At 44.1% G+C, this 22,292-nt stretch overlaps 1 protein-coding gene across 1 annotated transcript in view; it reads right to left on the bottom strand.

The window, feature by feature from the left end:
• LOC123482901 (titin-like) overlaps positions 1–22,292 on the bottom strand; it is a 57,342-nt gene that overhangs the window by 23,437 nt on the left and 11,613 nt on the right. Inside the window, 12 exon segments of the mRNA XM_045212026.1 lie at positions 84–386; positions 468–767; positions 1,170–1,463; positions 1,561–1,857; positions 1,964–2,266; positions 2,379–2,966; positions 3,155–3,451; positions 3,545–4,451; positions 4,453–20,657; positions 20,910–21,212; positions 21,305–21,892; positions 21,996–22,292. Of these exon segments, the coding sequence (XP_045067961.1) occupies positions 84–386; positions 468–767; positions 1,170–1,463; positions 1,561–1,857; positions 1,964–2,266; positions 2,379–2,966; positions 3,155–3,451; positions 3,545–4,451; positions 4,453–20,657; positions 20,910–21,212; positions 21,305–21,892; positions 21,996–22,292 (20,682 nt within the window).

Genomic DNA, 22,292 nt, shown 5'->3' with positions numbered 1-22,292 from the left:
AGAAAAAAAAAAACGTTCTATGTTCTGATAAGAGCAATAACCTAAATGTAAATGTAAGTATGGCAATGAGGAGAATAACTTACCAACTGCGTCAGCAGCTTTGAAGAGGTCAGACTCTTCGGAGTATGGACCAACTCCAGCCTTGTTAACAGCACATACACGATACTGATAGTCCTTTCCAGTGAGCAGGTTGCTGACTTTCTGTCTTGTGTCACGAATGGTGTCTTTGATAACCTTGAACCAACGCAAGCTTGTCTTCTCTCGTTTTTCCAGGTAATATCCATCTATGTCACTTCCGCCATCAATTCCAGGTCTTTCCCATACCACCGTCATTGAAGAGTGTGTGATCATGGTGACTTGAGGCTTAGAAGGTTGACTTGGAGGAACTGCAAAAAAATATAAGCATGTTGGGACCATAATACAATATGTTCAGGTAGCTGGACAGATGCTGTTTGTTTTACCCTTACCAAATGCATTCTTTGCTTCTACGGGTTCAGATTCCAGTGGGTCTCCAACTCCGTATTTGTTCACTCCCCGGACACGGAAGATGTACTCATTGCCTTTGATCAGTCTCGGGACATTCACGATACATTCCGCCCAATTCTCAGAGATAATGGACCATTGAATTCTGCTGGCCTCCCGTTTCTCTACAATGTAGTGGGTGACCATTGCGCCACCCTCATCCTCAGGGGGATCCCACATGATGGTGATACTGTTAGCAGTGACCTTCTTGAGCTGAATCTCGCCAGGTGGTGGTCCAGGTTTATCTAATAATGACAGAATATTATAAAAATATTATTTCACTTTGCTCAATCGCACATTAATTGTTTTGGTTATTTTCTAATTAGAAATACTTTGTATTGAGTAATTTTCCATATGGTTTTCAATACCACCTCTGGAATGCACTCACAGACCACCTGAAGGCAACACAGACTCTGGCCTCCTTTAATAATGACCTGTGTTCTTTGTGTCAGTTTGCCTGTCTAGATGTGTCCTTTTTTTGTTTATTTATCTTGTTTTTATTTATTTTAATGCACTCACTGCACATTATAAATTCAATGTATTATTATTATTATTTATTTATTTATTTATTATTATTATTATTATTATTATTATTATTATTATTAAATATAGGTACCAAGATAAAAATGATAAGGAGCAATACGCACCAAGAATTTGTACTCTGACGTAGGCATATGCTGAGCCCAAAGAGTTCTTCAGTCTCATCTCATATGTTCCGGAGTTGAGACGTGTGGTATCTCTGATGATAAGAGTGGAACTATCAGCAGCGTTCTTCTGTACCAGCTGAGCCTGGGCCCTGGGGTCAAGTTCTTTTCCGTCCTTGTACCACTCAATTGTCGGCGCTGGTTTGGCAATGATTCCGAATCTAAGCTCAACAGTGGTTCCAGCTTTGTGTTTCACAAACTCGCGATATTCATCAGGAATTTCAATCTCAGGGGCACCTATGAGATAACATACAAGAGACGTTAAATTAATTTATAGTTCAATTAAATGTTAACTTTTCAAATGTTAAATTATCATATTTGGAACATAACCCACCATATGTATCCACGCAAGTTGCAGGGCCTGCAATGATGGATGGATTGCTAACTGATCCAACTGCATTCTTTGCCATGACTCTGAATTCATAGGTCTCATCCTGAGTAAGTCCTGTCACGGTATAATGTGTGTCGGAAACGTTGATCAAGTTTGCCTTCATCCATTTGTCTTTCTGGCCCTCTTTCTTCTCAATCAGGTATCCTGTGATCTTGCTACCGCCATCATAGTTGGGCTTCTGCCATGCGATGCTGATGGAAGTCTTTGTGATGTCAGTGATCCTGACATTGGTTGGAGGCTCTGCAAAAAACAGATGTGGAGGTTCAGATACAGTAGTTGATTTGTAATGTTTAGAGGACACACAGTGGTATTCAATCACAAAACGAGAGTAACCAAGTCGACTTACCGCAAGCATCAATTGCAAGTACTGCGTCTGAGATCTTGCTGAATGGACTGCATCCAGCTGCGTTTTCTGCTGCGACCCTGAACTCATAGATGAGGCCGGCAGCAATGTTTGGCACCTTGTAGTGTGTGGCACGGATAACAGTCTTGTTAACCTTCTGCCAACAGATGCTGTTTCTATCCTTTATCTCGAGGTGGTATCCAAAGACATGGCTTCCTCCATTGGAGGCTGGCTCCTTCCAGGCTACAGTGATGCTCTCTCTGGTTACAGATATAACCGTAGTAGCTGATGGAGCTACAGGTACGGCTAAAATGAAAGAAAATAACATTTAGTATATTCTGTAAATGTTTTACATATGCACATCTATATATAAAGTACAAACAGAAAATATTCAATGATAGAGTAGTATAAAACTCACTGTACGGCAGATCCACTCTGACGGTTGGAGAGTCGATGTGCTCACTGATGCCATAGCGATTCTCAGCCCTGATTCTGAACTGGTACTCCAGTCCTGTTGTAAGCTTCATGATTTTCATGGTACATCTTGCGACGGCCGAGGAGACCTCAGTCCAGTTGGCGTTGGTTGTTTCACGTTTGAGGATTATGTAATTTGAAATGGCGCTTCCACCGTCATAACGAGGAGGAGACCACTTCAGACTCACACTGTCCTCTGTCACATCAGTCATTTCAACAGGACCAACTGGGGCACTTGGTCTATTCAGGACCACAATGTTAATGAAAGACTTGGTGGTTCCACTTGTGTTGGAGGCACAGATGTCATACCTTCCTGAATCAATAGCAATGCTCTCACGAAGAGTAATGATGAGGTATTCAGGAGTTACTTCAGAGTTGAATCTCATAGTTGACTTCAGTGCAACATTGTCCTTTGAAAGAGAAACCTTTGGCATAGGTCTGCCAGTAAGTGGGATCTCACATTTCAGGTTTGATCCTGCTCTGACGTAGACTGTATTGTGAGGGAACTTCTTCATGTTGATCTCAGGAGGGTCTGTTGAAAGAATATGGAGAATTATTAAGACAAAGGAAGAATTATTATCAAAATGCAACACTGTAAGAAAATGTTTTTTTTAAAACCAGCTTTACACACATAATATAGTACTACCTTGGATTATGCTCAGCAATTCTCTACCCTTATTCATTAGTGAAAATAAAATGTAGGACTGGGGAAAAACTCACCATGCTGGTCTTTAACTGTTACAGGCAGAATCATGTCTTTAGCGTCACTGAATCCAGCGTGGTTTTCAGCACGAACTCTGAAGAAGTATTCAGCATTTTGCGTCAGGCCATAGACCACAAAGTGGGTGAACTTGGTGACACCAACCTTCACCCATTTATCCTGACCCTTCTCAAGAGCATCGATTTGGTAACTGGTGATTCTGCTACCTCCGTCTTGCTCGGGCTTGCCCCATGCCAGTGAAACACTTTCCTTGGTTATATCGGTGACTCCAAGTGATGCTGGTGGGCTGGGTTTTTCTGAAATCGACAAACATGGAGATTTTAATAACACCATATGATTAAAAACATCTTAAATTAACATTTTGTTTTTGATTTTCAATTTTAGTATACCTGTAATCTTTGCTCCATCTTTGGTCTCAGCTGATACGCCCACTCCATATTCATTTTCACCAGAGACTCTGAAGTAGTACACTCCTCCCTCCACCAGGTCTGTCACTTTGTAGGTCAGACGAGGGCAGGCATCTGTGAGTCTGGTCCATCCCTTTTTGCTTGCCTCACGAATATCAACAAGGTAGTTCTTTACAGCAGCGCCGCCTTCATTATCTGGGGTATCCCATGTAACTGTTGCAGAGCTCTTCGTGACATCCTTGACCCCAACATGAGATGGTGGGCCAGGAGAGTCAAGAACCCTGACATTTAATGTGCATGCGACTTTTCCAGCTATGTTTTGGAGAGTCACAGTATATTTTCCAGAGTCATCTCTTGTTGCTTGTTCCACTGTGATAGATGTGAATGTGTCAGTGGTATCAATACTGGCCCTCACTCTCAGGTCAACAGCAGCCTTGGTCCACATAACATTAGGAACAGGCTTACCTCTGAATGGCACAGTTAGGGTAAATGAACTGCCATCCTTTACAATGAGTGTTTTTCGCATCTCATTGCTGATATCAAATACTGGTTCCTCTTCTCTCTCCTTAGCTACCTGTGGATCCGTAGGGGGGCTTGGCTCACTGAGACCAATCTTGTTGATGGATTTGACAACGAATAGATATTCTGCTCCAGAAGTTAATCCAACGACGGTGAATTCAGTGTTTTTTGTGTTTGAAACACCGACACACCAGTCATCATCATATTCGTCTGTTCTCCTATATTCAACACAGTATCCTGTCACAGGAGCACCACCATCGAACAATGGCTTATTCCATGAAAGAGTAACAGTAGTCTTAGTTGAGTCAATAACTTTGGGTTTAGGTGGTGGAGATGGCAGAAATTGGGGATCCTCCGCCTTTGTTAGTTTCGGTAGGAATACTTGGGAGACTCAAGCCTGCAGCATTTTCTGCATAGACTCTGTACTCATATTCAGCACCCTCACGGAGATTAGATGCCTTGACCCTGAGGTCATACACAGGCTTTTTGTTTACGCGTACCCAGCGCAATCCAATTTTCTCTCGTTTCTCAATAACATAGCCATAAATGCTGCTTCCTCCATCGGATTCAGGCCTTTCCCAGCAGATTGTCATTGCATCACTTGTGATACTGGTGATTTCAACATCTGTTGGTGCTGCAGGGACAGTGTATGCATTCTTGGCTCTGGTGGGCTCACTCTCTAGGGCTTCACCGTCTCCATATTTGTTCACTCCCCTTACTCTGAAGATGTATTCATTTCCTTTAAGCAGTTTGGTGACTTTACATGTTGTAGCCTTCATATCTCCATATACTAAAGTCCAGGCGAGACGGCTGGTTTCACGTTTCTCAACGATGTAGTGCATGATTTCTGCACCACCGTTTTCTTGAGGTGGTCCCCAGGTCAAAGTGCACTTCTCTGCTGTCAGACCAGTGACCGCCAATGGTCCAGAGGATGGTCCAGGGCGGTCAAGGACCTTACAGTTTACAGCCAAGGACCTTGTACCAGCAACGTTCTGTAGAGTTACAATGTACTGGCCAGTGTCTCTTCTGATAGTGTCTCTGACTATTAATGTGGTGGTGCTGTGTGTTGAAGTAATCTCCACTCTTGCCTTGGCATCAATTTCTTTACCATCCTTTGTCCATGCAATGACTGGACGTGGGCGCCCAGAAATATCTGCATCAATTCTCAAAATATCTCCAGCTTTGACAACTACTAGTTGCCTAAACCTGTCTTCCAACTCAATGCGAGGTGAATCCACCTCATCCTTGACTGTGATGGCACCTGTGCCCAGTGATGGCTCACTGAGTAATCCAGCTGCATTCTTTGCAATAACATGGAAGTCATATTGTACGTCCTCCGTAAGGCCTGTAATGTCATAGTATGTGTCCTGGAGATTGGCAAAATTGCATTTCAGCCAACGGCCATCTGGAATCTCCCTGCGTTCAACAATGTAGCCAGTCAGCTTGGCTCCACCGTCATTCTCTGGCACCTGCCATGTAATGGAAACTGACGTTCTTGTGATGTCAATGACCTCAAGGTTAACAGGTGGATCACAAGGATCTCTTGCAGCTACAGGCTCAGAGGCTTTGGTGCAAGGTCCAATTCCAGCAATATTCTGAGCATAAACACGGAACTCATACAGCAAGCCTTCCTCAATGCCAATCACTTTGAATTCTGTTTCAGCAATGATACCTCTGTTGATCTTTGTCCAGAGAATACTGCTATGGTCTTTCATTTCCAGGTGATAACCGATGATTGGACTTCCACCGTCACTGGCTGGTTTACCCCATGCAACCAATATGCCAGACTTTGTAGCATGGGCAACATGGAGGGAAGTGGGAAGGCCAGGTGTCTCGAAGGGGTACTGTGCAACAATTGCTGCGGAGTCCACGGCATGGCTCTTACCGTAGCGGTTTTCAGCTGCAATACGGAACTGATATTCAGTGCCTTGTGTCAAGCGGGGAACTTTAATTGATGTTCTGGCAACTGTGGCTGAAACAATCTGCCATGTTGTAGTGGTGGTATCTCTCTTCTCCACAACATAGTTGTTGATTTGACATCCTCCATCATAGAGTGGGGCGTCCCAAGACAGTGAAATATTGTCAGCACTCACTTCATCTACTTTGATTGCACTTGGTGGGCCAGGTTTATCCAAGATGATAACAACTATTGTGGCTGATTTCTTGCCAACTGCATTGGTTAAAGTGATCTCATACTTCCCGAAGTCCTCCCTGGTTGCGTCTTTGATTGTAATTTTTGATGAATTCTTAGTTGTTTGAACATTCACCCTGGTTGTCTGCTTCAATACAGCCCCATCTTTTTTCCATGCAACCTCAGGTTCAGGTCTGCCTCTGAATGGAACATCAATCTTTAGATCGTCTCCTGCCTTGACACTGTATGTGTTGAACATCAGATCGATGATAGGTTCGATTGTAATGTCCTTTACTACGACAGGATCTGCCAGTGGCTTAGGTTCGCTCTTGCCTTTGTCATTGACAGCAGTAATCCTAAATGAATATTCCTCTCCAGTTGTGAGTCCACCAATAGTTGCTTCCAACGCTTTAATCTCAGTGCATACAGTCCATTTCTCATCACCCTTGGTTTGCATTTCTACTGTGTAGCTTGTGATTTTGCTACCACCATCATGATCAGGCTTTTCCCATGTGAGACTCACACTGTCGCGAGTAACATCTAAAACCGTAACTTTGCCAGGAGGCAAGGGGGCTTGGGATACCTTGATTGGTTCTGTTGTTTCTGCTGGCAAACCCACACCAAGCTCATTGACAGCTTTGACGCGGAAATAGTAAATTCCACCCTCTGTAAGGTCATCAATCTTCATGGAATTTCTTACACAGTTATTTGAAACACTTGTAAATGCCAGTCTTGTAGTATCTCTCTTTTCCACAATGTAATGTGTGACCTTAGCTCCACCGTCAATCATAGGAGGCTCCCAGGATAGTGATACAGAATCTCTCTTAATGTCCTTGACTTCAAAGTTCTCAGGGGCACTTGGTGAGTCCAACACTCTGACATTAATGAATGCCGATTTTTGACCGCTAAGGTTCTCAAGAGTCAACACATACTTGCCAGTGTCAAATCTGTTGACATTGTCGATGACAAGCATTGTGTAGGAGCTTGTGACCTCAATTTGGGCACGCTCAGTAAGAGGGCTGTCCATCTTGGACCACTTTACTTCAGGTTCAGGTCTTCCTTTGATTGTGACAAACAAACGCAGTGTTGCACTTGCTCGTACTTGGACCATTTTCCTAAGGTCTGAATCAAGTTCAATCTCAGGGGCCTCAAGTTTTTCAGATGCAACTACAGACCCTGGAACATCAACATGCTCACCAACTCCTTCAATGTTAATTGCACAGATGCGGAAATAGTATTCCGCATTTTCCCTCAGTTTTTTCACAGTGAAGTGTGTTGCTTGTACACCAGTTGGTGGTGTACAGGTTATCCATTCATCATCCCCTTCTTCTTTCATCTCAACAACATATCCTTTGATGGCTGCTCCACCATCATAGATGGGTCTTGCCCATGACAGGGACACAGTTGTGCTTGAGTGGTCTGTCACCTTAGGGTTGTTAGGAGGACCAGGTGGATATGTGGCATCACAGGCTTTGATGTATTCTGTTGGTGCACTTGGCACTCCCACACCAGCAGCATTTTCAGCAGATACTCTGAACTCAAAGGAATGTCCCTCGGTTAGTCCGGTGCATCTGAACCTGATGTCATTGAGTCTTTTCTTGTTGCATTTGGTCCATCTAATTCCCTCTTTATCTCTTTTCTCCAGGACATAGCCGTCAATGTCTGAGCCACCATTATCTTCTGGACGTTCCCATGTAAGGACCATTGAGTCCCTTGTAATAGCACTTGCTTCAGGTGTTGAGGGAGCGCTGGGTGTCACGAAAGGATTACGTGCAACAACTGGGTCTGATTCAAGAGGTTCACCAATGCCAAACTTATTCACCGCCGTAACTCTGAAGATGTACTCATTTCCAGGCAAGAGTTTAGTCACTTTGTAGCTTATAGCTTGGATTCTGGGTTCAACTACAGTCCATGACAGTCTGCTGGTTTCCCTCTTTTCAATGATATAATGAGAACAGCTGGCACCGCCATCATGCAATGGATGACTCCAGTGAAGATAGGCTTTCTCTGCAGTCACGCCAGTTATCTTCATTGGACCTTCGGGTGGACCAGGTCTATCAAGAACTTTCACGTTGACGGGAATAGATTTTGTTCCACCAACGTTGCTAAGACTCAGGACAAAGTGTCCACCATCTACTCTGATACATTCCTTGACTGTTAGAACAGTGCGTTGAATGGTGGTTTTGATCTCCATTCTTGGGGTAGTTTGGTCAATTTCTTTTCCATCTTTCAACCATGTGATTTCAGGAAGTGGTTTTCCCAAAATATCAGCTTCAATAACAAATGTTTCACCAGCATGGACGACAATACAGTCCTTGAACTTGGGATCCATTGATGCTGTTGGTGCTTCAATTTCATCTTTAGCAGTAATTGCTCCAGTGCTTTCAGATGGAGCACTGAAAATACCAGAAGCATTCTTTGCAATTACTCTAAACTCATACTCACACTCTTCAGTCAGACCTGAGATTGTAAATTGAGTCTCAATTACATTTGTGAAGCTAGCCTTCATCCAACGGCCATCAGGAAGCTTCTTCCTTTCAACAACATAGCCTGTGATCAGGCTACCACCATCATACTGAGGCCTTGTCCACGACAGTGTAACGTGGTTCCTGGTAATATCAATTGCCTCAGGGGTACCAGGTGGATCACATGGGTCTCTGGCGACACAAACATCAGAAATCTTGCTAGGTGGACTCATGCCAGCAATGTTCTCAGCGAAGACCTTGAATTCATACTCAATGCCCTCTTCAAGTTCATTTGTTTTGAATCGACAGTCAGGAATGAGCAGTTTGTTCAACTTAGTCCAGAGAATGCTGTTTTTCTCTTTGCGTTCAAGGTGGTAACCAAGGATTGGACTGCCTCCATCACTGGTTGGTACTTTCCATTCAACAACCATGTTGTCCTTAGTTACTGATGACACAAATGGAGTACCAGGTGCAAGAGGTTCACTGAAAGGATATTGCACAACAACAGCTGCTGAGTCCAATGACGGACTCTTTCCATATCTGTTTTCTGCAAACACCCTAAACTGGTATTCAGTACCGGTTTTCAGCTTGGTAACTTTGATAGTTGTTCTTGCAACGGTTGCAGACACACAGTGCCATGCTACGGTTGTTGTGTCACGCTTTTCCACAATGTAATTGTTTATTTGACATCCTCCTGTGTACGCAGGTGGTTCCCATGCGAGGTTTACATAATTGGAACTCACTTCCTCAATCTTTATAGGCCCTGTGACTGGGCCAGGTTTATCGAGGATGATCACTCCGATTTCTGCAACTTTTTCTCCTATACTGTTGGTAGCTGTGATTTTGTACTTGCCAGAATCCACTCTGGTTGCCTCTTTTATAGCAAGGATTGTTGATGATGCTGTTCTTGAAACATTCAACCTGGTTGTCTCTTTAATTGCCTTTCCATCCTTTGTCCATACCACATTTGGTGCTGGGCGTCCTCTCACTGGTATTTCCATCTTCAGATCTTCACTATGTTGGACACTAAAGGTGTTGAATGCCATTACAAAACTAGGTTCAATAGTCACATCTTTAGCTGTGACAGGCGCAGCTAATACCCTTGTGTCACTCTTTCCTTTGTCATTAAAGGCTGAAATTCTGAACTGGTATTCTTGACCTGCTGTTAGGCCTTCTACAGTTCCCTCACATGTCTTTGTGGTTGTGGATAGGATCCATTCTTCTGATCCTGCAGGCAGCATTTCTATGCAGTATCCCATTATCCTACTTCCACCGTCATGGTCTGGTTTTTCCCATGCCATTGAAGCGGTTGTCTTAGTAACCTCAGTCAATGTGACCTTTCCTACAGGCAGAGGGGCTTCTGATGTCTTCACTGGCTCAGCTGTTTCTGCTGCCAGGCCTACACCATATTCATTCTCAGCCATAACTCTGAAGTAATAAATTGCCCCCTCAATGAGATCTCCCACATGGAAACTGTTCCTTGTACACTTGTTTGAAATGTTGGAATAAGCTTTCCTGGTGGATTCACGCTTCTCAACAAAGTAATGCTTGACCCTCGCGCCTCCATCAATGAGTGGGGGCTCCCAAACGAGGTTGACAGAGTTTTTCTTAATATCTTTCACTGTGAAGTTTACGGGTGCTCCTGGTGTATCAAGTACTTTGACAGAAACAAATGCGGACTTGGAACCACTGCTGTTTTCCAGGGTCAGAGTGTACTTTCCAGCATCATTTCTGTCACAGATGTCTACTGACAGTTGAGTAAAATCGGCGCCTTTCTCAATTTGAGCTTTGTTAGTCAATTCACCCTCATCCTTTGACCAGCTTATTTCTGGAGTAGGACGTCCTTTGAATGGAATATTGATCCTCATGGATCCTCCAGCACGCACGACGACGCCTTTCCTTAGCTCTGAGTCCAGCTCTATCTCTGGGGCAAACATAGCATCTACCGGTTTTACGGTTCCTAGAATCTCAGCAGGTTCACCAATACCCAATTTATTGATGGCACATACTTGCACCTTATATTCTTGATGCTCGATAAGTTTGGTGATTTTGAAGGTAGTGGCATTCACTCCCGTTGGTGAAGTGCATAGGGTCCATTCATCCTCATCAGCTTTGCAGATCTCCACAGCATATCCCTGGATATTGACTCCACCATCGTAAATGGGTCTACTCCATGCGAGTGTAATGGAGTTCTTGGAAGTATCAACCACATGTGCATTAGTGGGAGGGCCAGGCTCAAATGTTGGATCACAGGCTTTGGTGTAAGGAGTTGGTTCAGTTGGTTGGCTGACTCCTGCAGCATTCTCAGCAGATAATCTGAATTCATATTCATGATCCTCTGTCAGGCCTGTCACTCTGAAACGAAGGTCTGTGACTCTGCGTTTGTTGCATTTTGTCCATCTGATTCCAGCTCTATCTCTCTTCTCAACAATGTAACCAGCAATCTCACTTCCACCATCAACCTCTGGGCGAGTCCAGCACACAGTCATGGAATCCCTTGCGATATTGACTATTTCCAATTCTTGAGGTGGTCCAGGAGTAACAAATTGATTTCTCATTATAACTGGTGCTGATTCAAGAGGTTCACCAGTACCAAATTTGTTGACAGCCATAACACGGAAGATGTACTCATTTCCTTTCAGAAGCTTTGTGACTTTGAACATTGTAGCTCCACAATCGCTAGCAACCACAGTCCAAGCAAGACGGCTAGTTTCTCTCTTCTGAATGACGTAGTGGGAAATACTGCTGCCACCGTCAGCTCTTGGAGGAAGCCAGGACAGTGAGCATTTCTCGCATGTGACATTGCTGACAGTGAGGGGTCCCTGAGAGGGCCCAGGTCTGTCCAGTACTCTCACATTGAACGTTACAGTTTTAGCTCCAGCAACATTAGTTAGAAGCAAAGTATATTGTCCTCCATCCACTCTGATAGCATCTTTGACAACAAGCTTTGCTTGGAAATCTGAATTCATAATCTCAGCCCTTGCTGAATTCTCCACTAATGCTTCACTCTTGAACCATTGAGCTGTGGGAATTGGCTTTCCTTGTACAGCAGCCTCAAGTGTAAATGTTTCCCCAGCATTGATGATAACAACCTGGCTATACACTGAGTCAACTTCACATTTTGGTGGATCAACTTCATCCTTTGCTGTGATGGATCCGGTGCTCTCAGAGGGCTTGCTGATTGACCCAGCGGCATTCCTAGCTATGATTCTGAAGTCATATTTGCAGTCCTCAGTTAGACCAAGAACTGTGAATACGGTTTCAATGACATTTGTGAAACTTGCCTTCATCCACCTTCCCTCTGGGAGATTACGTTTCTCCACCACATAGCCTGTGATCAGACTGCCACCGTCATCCTGTGGTCTTGTCCACTTCAGTTTCACGGAGTGCCTGGTTACAATGATAGCCTCTGGGGTGCCTGGAGGATCACATGGGTCACGTGCCACATATCCCTCAGAGAGTTTGCTGCATGTGCCAATGCCAACGATATTCTCAGCAGACACTCTAAATTCATATTCAATCCCTTCCTCCAAAGGAGTAGATTTAAATCTACAGTCTTGGATGAGGGATTTATTGATCTTTGTCCAAAGGATACTGTTCTTTTCCTTTCTCTCAATGTGATAGCCAAAAATGGCACTGCCTCCATCTGAAAGTGGTTTGTGCCATTCCACAACCATATAATCCTTAGTGTATGAAGATACGTAAGGTGTTCCTGGTGGTCCTGGCTCCTTGAAGGGATACTGGGCAAGTACAGGCTCAGAATCAATAGCATAACTTTTGCCATATCTGTTTTCAGCACAGATCCTAAATTGGTATTCTGCACCTGTTTTTAGATTTGTCACTTTCAGGGTATTTCTTGCCACGGTGGCAGAGACTACTACCCAGTTGGTTGTGGTTGCATCTTTTTTCTGGACAACGTAATTTGAAATTGGGCAGCCACCAGTGTATGAGGGTGGTTCCCAGGAAAGTGTGATACTTTCAGCACTGATGTCATCGATCTTGATTGGGCCTGTTGGTGGGCCAGGTTTATCCAGTGTGATTACTTCAATGGTGGCATCTTTGGAGCCATGCATATTGGTAATATTAATACTATACAATCCACCATCATCTTTTGTTGCTTCTTTGATGGTTAGATGTGTATTGCGTGCACTGTCGACAACATTAACTCTTGTGGTCTGTTTCAGTGCAGCACCGTCCTTTGTCCATGTAATGACTGGTTTAGGATGTCCAGCAATGGGAACTTCAATCTTCAGATCATAACCGACCTGTACACTGTACTGTGTCAATTTAGGTCTTATGTCAGGTTCAATGACAAGTTCCTTTACTAGTACTGGATTGGCCAGAAGTCTAGAGTCACTCTTTCCTTTGCTATTGGCAGCAATTACTCTGAATTGGTACTCCTCTCCTTGGGCTAAGCTAGTGACAGTAGTTTCAAGGTATTTACATTGAGCACATAATGTCCATTTGTCACTATCCTTGGCTTGCATTTCAATCTCATAATGGCTTATTCTGCTGCCTCCATCATGATCTGGTTTCTCCCACTTAAGCGAGACACTGTTACGTGTCACGTCCAGAACTGTTACTTTACCGGGAGGTTGAGGTACCTCTGAAATCTTTAGGGGTTCTGGGGTCTCTGCAGGTAAGCCAATGCCCCACTCGTTTTCAGCAAGAACCCTGAAGAAATAGATACTTCCCTCCACAAGTGGTTCAATCTTCCATGACATCTTGTGACATGTTGTGACAGGGGAATACACTTTCCTAGTGCTTTCTCGTTTTTCAACATGATATTGCTTAATTTTAGACCCACCATCCAAAATAGGTGGCTCCCAAGTAAGGGTGACTGAGTTCTTTGTTATCTCCTTGATAGCAAAATTTGCAGGCATACTAGGTGAATCAAGTACTCTGACACTGATGAAGACAGATTTAACTCCACTGGAATTCTCTGCAGTAACAGTGTACTTGCCAGTGTCAAATCTGTCAACGTTTTCAATCAGAAGTGAGGCGTAACTGCTTGTATTGTCTATCTGTGCTGTCTCCTTGAGTTCTCCATCAGCCTTTCCCCATTTCAGTTCAGGAGCCGGCCGTCCCCTAACAGGAACGAACAACCTAAGAGCGCTTCCAGCTCTGACATTAATCATCTTTCTCATGTCAGCGTCAAGCTCAAGATCTGGTGCTTCCAATTTCTCCTCTAGAATAACTGATCCAGGGACATCTGCATGCTCACCAACACCAACCTTGTTTATGGCACAGACTCTGAATTTATACTCGTGCTTCTCTAGGAGTTTTGTAACTGTAAATTTAGTGTTTATGATTCCAGCTGGTGGAGTGCACATTGTCCATTCATCAGATGCTCCTTCACAGGCCTCCACTAAGTATCCTTGAATCTCACAGCCACCATCATAGATAGGTTTGCCCCATGACAAGGACACAGATGTTCTTGTTGTGTCAGTCACTTTGGGATTATTTGGTGGACCTGATGTGAAGATAGCATCCAATGCTTTATAGTAAATAGTGGGTTCACTTGGTTTACCAACTCCAGCAGCATTCTCAGATGAAACTCGGAACTCATAGCTGTGGTTCTCAAGAAGACCTGCTACTCTGAAGCGCAGCTCACTCACTGTACGCTTATTGCATCTGGTCCAGCGCACACCTTCTTTATCACGCTTCTCAATGACAAATCCAGAAATGGCATTGCCACCATCGTTTTCAGGTCTTTCCCAGGTTACCACCATTGAATCTTTTGTGATGGTAGAGACTTCCACATCCGTTGGTGGATCAGGTGTCACAAATTGATTTCTGGAAATCATTGGCTCCGATTCAAGAGGCTCGCCAATTCCGTATTTGTTTACAGGAATCACTCGGAAGACATACTCATTTCCAGGAACAAGTTTTAAGATCTTCAGATTTAGAGTCTGCAATTTAGGTTCAACCAGAGTCCAAACCAATCTGCTAGTCTCTCTCTTCTCAACGATGTAATGAGAAACATCACTACCTCCGTCTTGTGCTGGTGGTCTCCAGGCAATACAAGCCTTTTCACTTGTGACTCCATAGATAGAAATTGGGCCTCCTGGTGGACCAGGTCTGTCCAACACTTTGACATTGATGTTCACTGCCTTCTCTCCACCTACATTTTTCAAAAGTAGGATATATTGGCCTCCATCAACACGGATTGCCTCCTTAACACTCAAAGATGCTTTAAAAGCAGTGTTCTTTATCTCAAGGCGTGCAGCATCTTTTATTTCTATGTTGTTCTTCATCCAATGGACTGAGGGCACAGGTTTGCCAAAAATATCTGCACAAAGGTTGAACGATTCACCAGCCATCAGAACAACTGTTGAAGAGTACTTTGAGTCGATCTCTATTTTGGGAGGATCAACTTCATCCTTTGCTGTAATAGACCCAGTGCTCTCGGATGGAAGACTGAAAACACCTGCTGCATTTCTTGCAATGACACGGAACTCATAGCACTGGTTTTCAACTAAGCCAGTCACAACAAATTGGGTCTCAATGACATTGGCGAAACTGGCCTTCATCCAGCGCCCTTCAGGCAGCTCTTTCTTCTCCACAATGTAGCCAGTGATTTTGCTACCTCCATCTAACTCTGGCTTAGTCCATTGGAGAGTGACAGCTCCTCTTGTGACAATGACAGCTTCAGGCTTGCCAGGACTGTCACAGGGATCTCTTGCTACACGGATTTCTGAACATTTGCTAGCTTTGCCAACCCCAACAATATTTTCAGCATAAACTCTGTACTCATATTCGATACCTTCGTCAAGACCACCGAGCTTGAACCTCGAGTCTGGGATCAGCTGTTTGTTTTGTTTCACCCAAAGGAGGCTGTTTCTCTCCTTACTCTCAAGGTGATATCCCAAAATCTTGCTCCCACCATCACTACCAGGCTTCTCCCATACAATAACCATGCTGTCCTTTGTAGATGATTGTATAACTGGGGTCCCTGGAGCGCTTGGGAGATTGAATGGATATTGAGCAACAATATTTTCTGATATAAGTACTGGACTCTTTCCATATCTGTTCTCAGCAGCGATCCTGAACTGATATTCATAGCCAGTCTTTAACCGAGCTGCTTTAATGGTGGTTCTTGCAACTGTTGCAGACACAATCTGCCAATTTGTGGAGGTAGTTTCCCTCTTTTCTACTACATAGTTGTTAATAGCACAACCACCCACATATGTAGGTGGGTTCCAGGACAGTACCACACTGTCAGAAGTGACTTCATCAAGGGTGATTGGGCCAGTCGGAGGACCAGGCTTATCAAGAACAACAACCCCAATGTCCACTGTTGCTTCACCAGCTGTGTTTACAAGTTTGATGGTGTACTTGCCCACGTCCTCCCTACTGGCTTCCTTGACCACAAGATACAAATGTTTATCAGTGGCATCAGCATTGACTCTGGTTGTTTCTTTGAGTGCGACACCATCCTTGAGCCAGGTCGCAACTGCTTTGGGACGAGCAGCATATGGCAAATCTATCTTAAGATCATCTCCTGCCAATACACTGAATGTGGTAAACAGCAGCTTGAATACTGGAGCAATGACAAGATCTTTGGCTACCACAGGTACACTAAGTAGACGAGGATCACTGGTTCCTTTTTCATTATGTGCTGACACACGGAACATATATTCTTCACCCTGTGTCAGTCCAAGAACAACAGCTTGTGTGATTTTTGCAACCGCACACTGGGTCCAAGTTTCACTGTCTTTGCCCTGCATTTCAACAATATATCCTGAGATTCTGCTTCCTCCATCGTGATCTGGTTTTTCCCAAGACAGAGAGACACTGGTGCCTGTAACATCAACAAGAGCTACTTTGCCTGGTGGAAGTGGCTTCTCGGATACTCTGACTGCCTCAGGAGTCTCTATTGGAAGGCCAATGCCAAATTCATTCTCAGCCAGAATTCTGAAGAAATATGTGTTTCCTTCCTCCAGGCCACCAATTTTCCAGCTAGATTTAACGCATTGAGCACAAACTGTGGAGTAAGCTTTTCTTGTTGATTCACGTTTCTCCACAACGTAGTTTCTAATTCTGGAGCCACCGTCAATAAGGGGTGTGTCCCACATGAGTGATACTGAGTCTCTGGTGACCTCCCTGATTATGAGGCTTTGTGGTGCCCCAGGTGTGTCCAGCACTCTGACATTCACATATGCTGTTTTGCTTCCTGAGGCGTTTTCCACTGTCAACATGTACTTTCCACTGTCAAATCTGTCAACATTTTCAACCATAAGAGCAGTAAATGATGATGTGGTGTCAATAGTTGCTCTCGTAACAGGCTCTCCATTTTCTCTGGACCACTTGACCTCAGGAGCTGGTCTTCCTTTAATAGGTACAAAGAGTCTCAATGTGCCGCAAGCTCTAATGCAGACAACCTTACGAAGCTCTGCACCAAGGTCAATTTCAGGAGGAAGCAGCCTATCCTCTGCAATTGGTGTGCCAGGCACTTTTGCTGGCTCTCCAACCCCTTCACAGTTAACTGCGCAAATGTTGATTTTATAATCTTGGTTTTCTACCAGGTTAGTGATGGTAAATGATGTACCAACTAATCCCTTCTTAGGGGTCCGAATTGTCCATTCATCTTCCTCAGGTAGACAGGTCTCCACAATGTATCCAATGATATCAGAACCACCATCGTATACAGGTTTGTTCCATGCAACTGTAATGGATGACTTGGTTGTGTCCAAGACTCTTTGATTTCCAGGTGGTCCAGGTTGGAAGATTGTATCTACTGCCTTGTAGAATTCACTTGAAGAACTTGGTGTGCCTAAACCAGCATTATTTTCTGCAATGATTCTGAATTCATATTCATGCCCTGGTGTGAGTCCAGATACTTTGTACCTCAGGTCAGTTACAGTCCTCTTGTTGCATTTAACCCAGCGAAGACCAGTTTTGTCTCTCCTTTCAACAACATAGTTGAAAATGCCGCTTCCACCGTCGTGATCAGGGCGTTCCCAGCAAACAACCATGGTGTTCTTTGTGATGGTCGTCACCTCAGGTGTTGATGGAGCATCAGCTGGCACATATGGATTTGTAGACACCATTGGGTTGGACTCAAGGGGCTCTCCAGTTCCATACATGTTGACAGCCATAACTCTGAAGATATACTCATTACCCTTCAACAACTTGATAACCTTAAACCGGTTCACTTGTAAGTCTGATGCTACATTTGTCCAAGCAAGTCTACTTGTTTCACGTTTCTCAATGATGTAGTGTAGAATCTTTGCACCACCATCATGTGATGGTGGCAGCCATGACAGGATACATTTCTCAGCAGTGACGTCTGTTACAGCAAGTGGACCATCTGGAGGTCCAGGTCTATCAAGAACCTTAACATTGAAGGTATGCTTTGCAAAACCACCAGGATTGCTGGCAGTTAAAGTGAATGTGCCGCCGCACCTTCTTAGAGAATCTTTGTTGACTAAGGTTGTAGAAAAGTCATGAAGTTTGATTTCCAACTTTGCCGTATCTTCAAGTTCCTTCCCGTCTTTGGTCCATAGCAGTGTTGGGATTGGTCTGCCTGTTACGCTGGCAGCAAGTTTGAAGACATCTCCTGCTTTAACAACCACAGTACTATTATAGATTGTATCAACTTCAAGTTTAGGCTCCTCAATGTCATCTCTGCAAGTGATTTCCTCTGATGGTAGAGATGGCTTACTGAGAGCACCAGCTGAGTTTCTTGCCATAACATGGAACTCATAAGTAGCATCCTCTGTGAGCCCGCTAACAGTGAATGTTGTCTCAAGGATGTTGCTATAGTTGGCCTTAAGCCAGCGTCCATCTGGGAGTTCTCTCTTTTCTACTTGGTACCCAGTTATTGAGAATCCTCCATCACCTTCAGGTTTTGTCCACTGAAGAGTCACCTCATGTCTGGTTACATTCAATGCCACTGGTTGGCCAGGTGAGTCCACTGGATCCAAAGCAAAGGTAGTCTCAGAATGCTTGCTTGCCCTGCTCAAACCAGCCATGTTTTCAGCAATAACACGGTACTCATAGGCAATTCCATCCACCAAGCCTGTTGATTTGAACATGTTCCCTGCTACAAGTGCTTTGCTGATCTCCTGCCACAGGATACTGTTCTTCTCTTTCCTTTCAATGTGATATCCCAAAATGGGGCTTCCACCATCGGAAGCTGGTTCATCCCAGCTAATAGTCATAGAATCCTTGTTGAAGTGGACGATTTCAGGAATGCCTGGTTGTCCTGGCACATCGAATGGATAAGCAGCAACCACTTGTTCTGAGACTATACAGGGTCCAATGCCATACCTGTTCTGGGCTTTGACACGGAACTGATATGTGATTCCTGTTGTGAGACGAGCAGCTTTGAATGTCGTACGGATAACTGTTGCTGCTAATTCAACCCATGATGTGCCTGTGGTTTCTCTAGCTTCAACAATGTAATTGTTAATGGGTACACCACCATCATTCTCCGGACCTTCCCATGACATGAGAATGTAGTCACATGAAACTTCTTCAAGCTTAATTGGCCCAGTAGGAGGTCCTGGAATATCGTGGACTTCAACAGTAATTGTCTCTGTCGTTGTTCCAAGGATATTTTTGCCGGTCATTGAAAATGTACCACCATCGGTCCTTTTGATCTCATTGATGTGGAGAGTAGTTGAAGTTGCAGTAGTATCAGTGTTGATTCTCTGTGTCTGTTTAAGTGTGTCCTCTCCTCTCTTCCATGAAACTGTTGGCCTGGGGCGACCCAGAACAGGAATTTCAACCTTCACGTTATCACCAGCTTTAGCAATGACCAAGGACTGGTAGACTCCACGCAGGTCAAACGAAGGTGCTGCTGTTTGTTCTCTAATGATAGCAGGTCTGCTTTCACGTGGATCACTTCTGCCAGAGCTGTTTACTGCCATGATGCGGAACACATACTCCATATTTTCAATGAGATCTGTGGCTGTGTAGTCAAGAGCCTTTACAGTTGTCACATGGGTCCATGTCTCGGTGTCCTTCTTCTGTGCTTCAATAACGTATCCAGTAATCCTACTGCCGCCATCATGTTTTGGCTTCGTCCATGCAAGGCTTGCAGTGTCCGCTGATACATCAGTGACATACAGATTTTCAGGGGCAGTGGGTGCTTGGGATGCTCTGATTGTCTCAGGTGTCTCTGCTGGCTCGCCGACACCCAGTTCATTTTCAGCGGATACACGGAAGTAATATTCAGAGCCTTCATCCAAGTTGTCATACTTGAAGGAACATTTCTGCCAGGTTGTACTGATTACCGTGTAAGCCTTCCTTGTGGCTTCTCGCTTCTCAATGATGTAGTTAATGATCTTTGATCCACCATCAATAATGGGGATTTCCCACTGCATAGTGATGCTTGTTTTGGTGATGACACGTGGTATCAAGTTCACAGGTGGTCCTGGTGAATCCAGTACTCTGACGTTAACAAATCCGTCTCTCTTACCAGCAACATTTTCTAATGACACCATGTATTTTCCGGCATCATATCTTGTGCAGTCAGGGATAACCAGGAGAGTATACGACTCTGTAGTATCAATGTGTTCACGGCCACCTTTTCTAAGAATGGCGGCATCTTTCATCCAGGTTACTTCAGGAACTGGACGTCCTTTAATTGGTACGAAGATACGAATGGATCCACGGACCCTGACAACAAGGGTTTTTCTATACTCAGCGTCAAGCTCATAGTCGGGAAGTGTCTCACGGTCCTCAAGTTCGACAATTTCTTCAACCTCTGCTGGTTCACCAATTCCCTCTGTATTCATGGCTCTGACTCTGAAATAGTAGTTCCCACCAGCCTTCAGGTCTGACACAACATATTCTGTAATTCTCAATCTTGTGACATCTGTGACCCAATCGTCATGTCCTTCCTTCTTGTGCTCAACAATGTATCCGGCTACATCTAGGCCACCATCGTAATGGGGTTTACCCCAGTTGAATGTGGCTGTTGTCTTGGTGGTGTCAGTAATTCTTGGGTTGGAAGGAGGTCCTGGTGGATCTAAAAAGAAGAAAAAGAATACATATATCAAGACATATCACCTGGTATTATTATATAGATCTATTGGGTTTCACTTCATAATAACTTTCATCAATAAGCCGTTATAAAATATATACACTTCATATTTTTTATTTTTTATTTTACTTAACCTTCATTATTTACCAGGCAGGTCAATTAAGAACACATTCTTATTTACAATGACAGCCTGGAATAAATTATTTGTTTTGAAAATTACCCTTTGTGTTTACTTACATACAATATCCTTTGTCATTACATGGGCAGATGGCTCACTGGGTTCCCCAAAGCCAGCTTTGTTCTCTGCAGTTACTCTGAATTCATATTGAACACCTTCCGTCAGTCCTTGTACTTTGCAACGTAGGTCAGAGACCGTTTTCTTCGATGCTCTCACCCATCTCATTCCTCTTCTCTCTTTCCTCTCAACCTGATAACCTCTAATATCACTTCCACCATCTTTAACTGGCCTCTTCCAGAAAATGGTGACAGCGTTCCTGCTGACATTGTCAATCTCTGGGACTCCAGGTGGGCCTGGGGGGCCTGGAGAAAAAGAGGAGCAGAATACATGAACAATGATGTGGAGATAATTACAGTACCGTCAATAGAATATTCTGAATATTCATGCAACTTACCAAAGCTGTCAACCATTTTGACTGGGCCGGATTGTGTCGCATCACCAGTGCCATACTGGTTCACTGCAGACACACGGAAGATGTACTCATTGCCCTTGATCAGCTTGTTTGCAACAAATCTGCAATCAAATATATTTTCAGCAAGTTTGGTCCAGAGAAGACGGCTTGTTTCTCTCTTCTCCAGTGTGTAGGATTTGATTGCGCAGCCACTATCCTCTTCTGGTGGCAACCATGTCAATGTGCACTTCTCAGCTGACACACTGCTAGCTTCAATGGGGCCTGGAGGTCCAGGGATATCAAGAACTTTGACCTTAACATGTTCTTCTCTGATACCGAAAGGATTACTGGCTGTAATTGTGTACTCTCCAGTGTTCTTCCTGCTGGCATATTTAATAGACAACGTTGAAGTAGTTGGAGTGCTTGTGATCTGGACAATATCTGAGGTCTTGAATTCTCTTCCTGCCTTGGACCACACAGCTGTAGGTGGAGGTTTGCCAACGATCTTGGAAGCAGATACCACAATGGTGTCCCCAGCTCTGACAGAGACACCTTCCTTCATGTCTGGATCGATAGTGATGCTTGGTGGTTCTGTGAACAAATGAGGAAGATAAATTAGGCTACTGTCCATGTCCTAGTTTAGTATGTATTCTATTGGCTTTGTCTTGATGTAGAAAGAAACAAAAAAACTTACCATACTCATCTTTGCAGATAAGGGTATCAGTTTGCTCTGAAGGAACACTGATTGCGCCAGCTGCATTCTTTGCTCTGATTCTGAATTCCATGCTGCTGCCTTCCGTCAGGTCTGGCACGGTAAACGCAAGGCCTTGGACATTGATATGATTTGCTTTCATCCAGGTCTTTCCTGGCAATTCCAGTTTCTCAACCAGGTAGCCAGTCAGTTTGTGTCCACCATCGTACTTGGGTGCAGTCCACATAAGTGTTACAGTGCTTCTGGTTACATTGATGACATCAGGCTTACCAGGAGGAT

The sequence above is a fragment of the Coregonus clupeaformis genome, chromosome 40 (assembly GCF_020615455.1).
Source record: "Coregonus clupeaformis isolate EN_2021a chromosome 40, ASM2061545v1, whole genome shotgun sequence".
NCBI classification, from domain to species: domain Eukaryota; kingdom Metazoa; phylum Chordata; class Actinopteri; order Salmoniformes; family Salmonidae; genus Coregonus; species Coregonus clupeaformis.
This window is presented reverse-complemented; position numbering and strand designations above follow the sequence as displayed.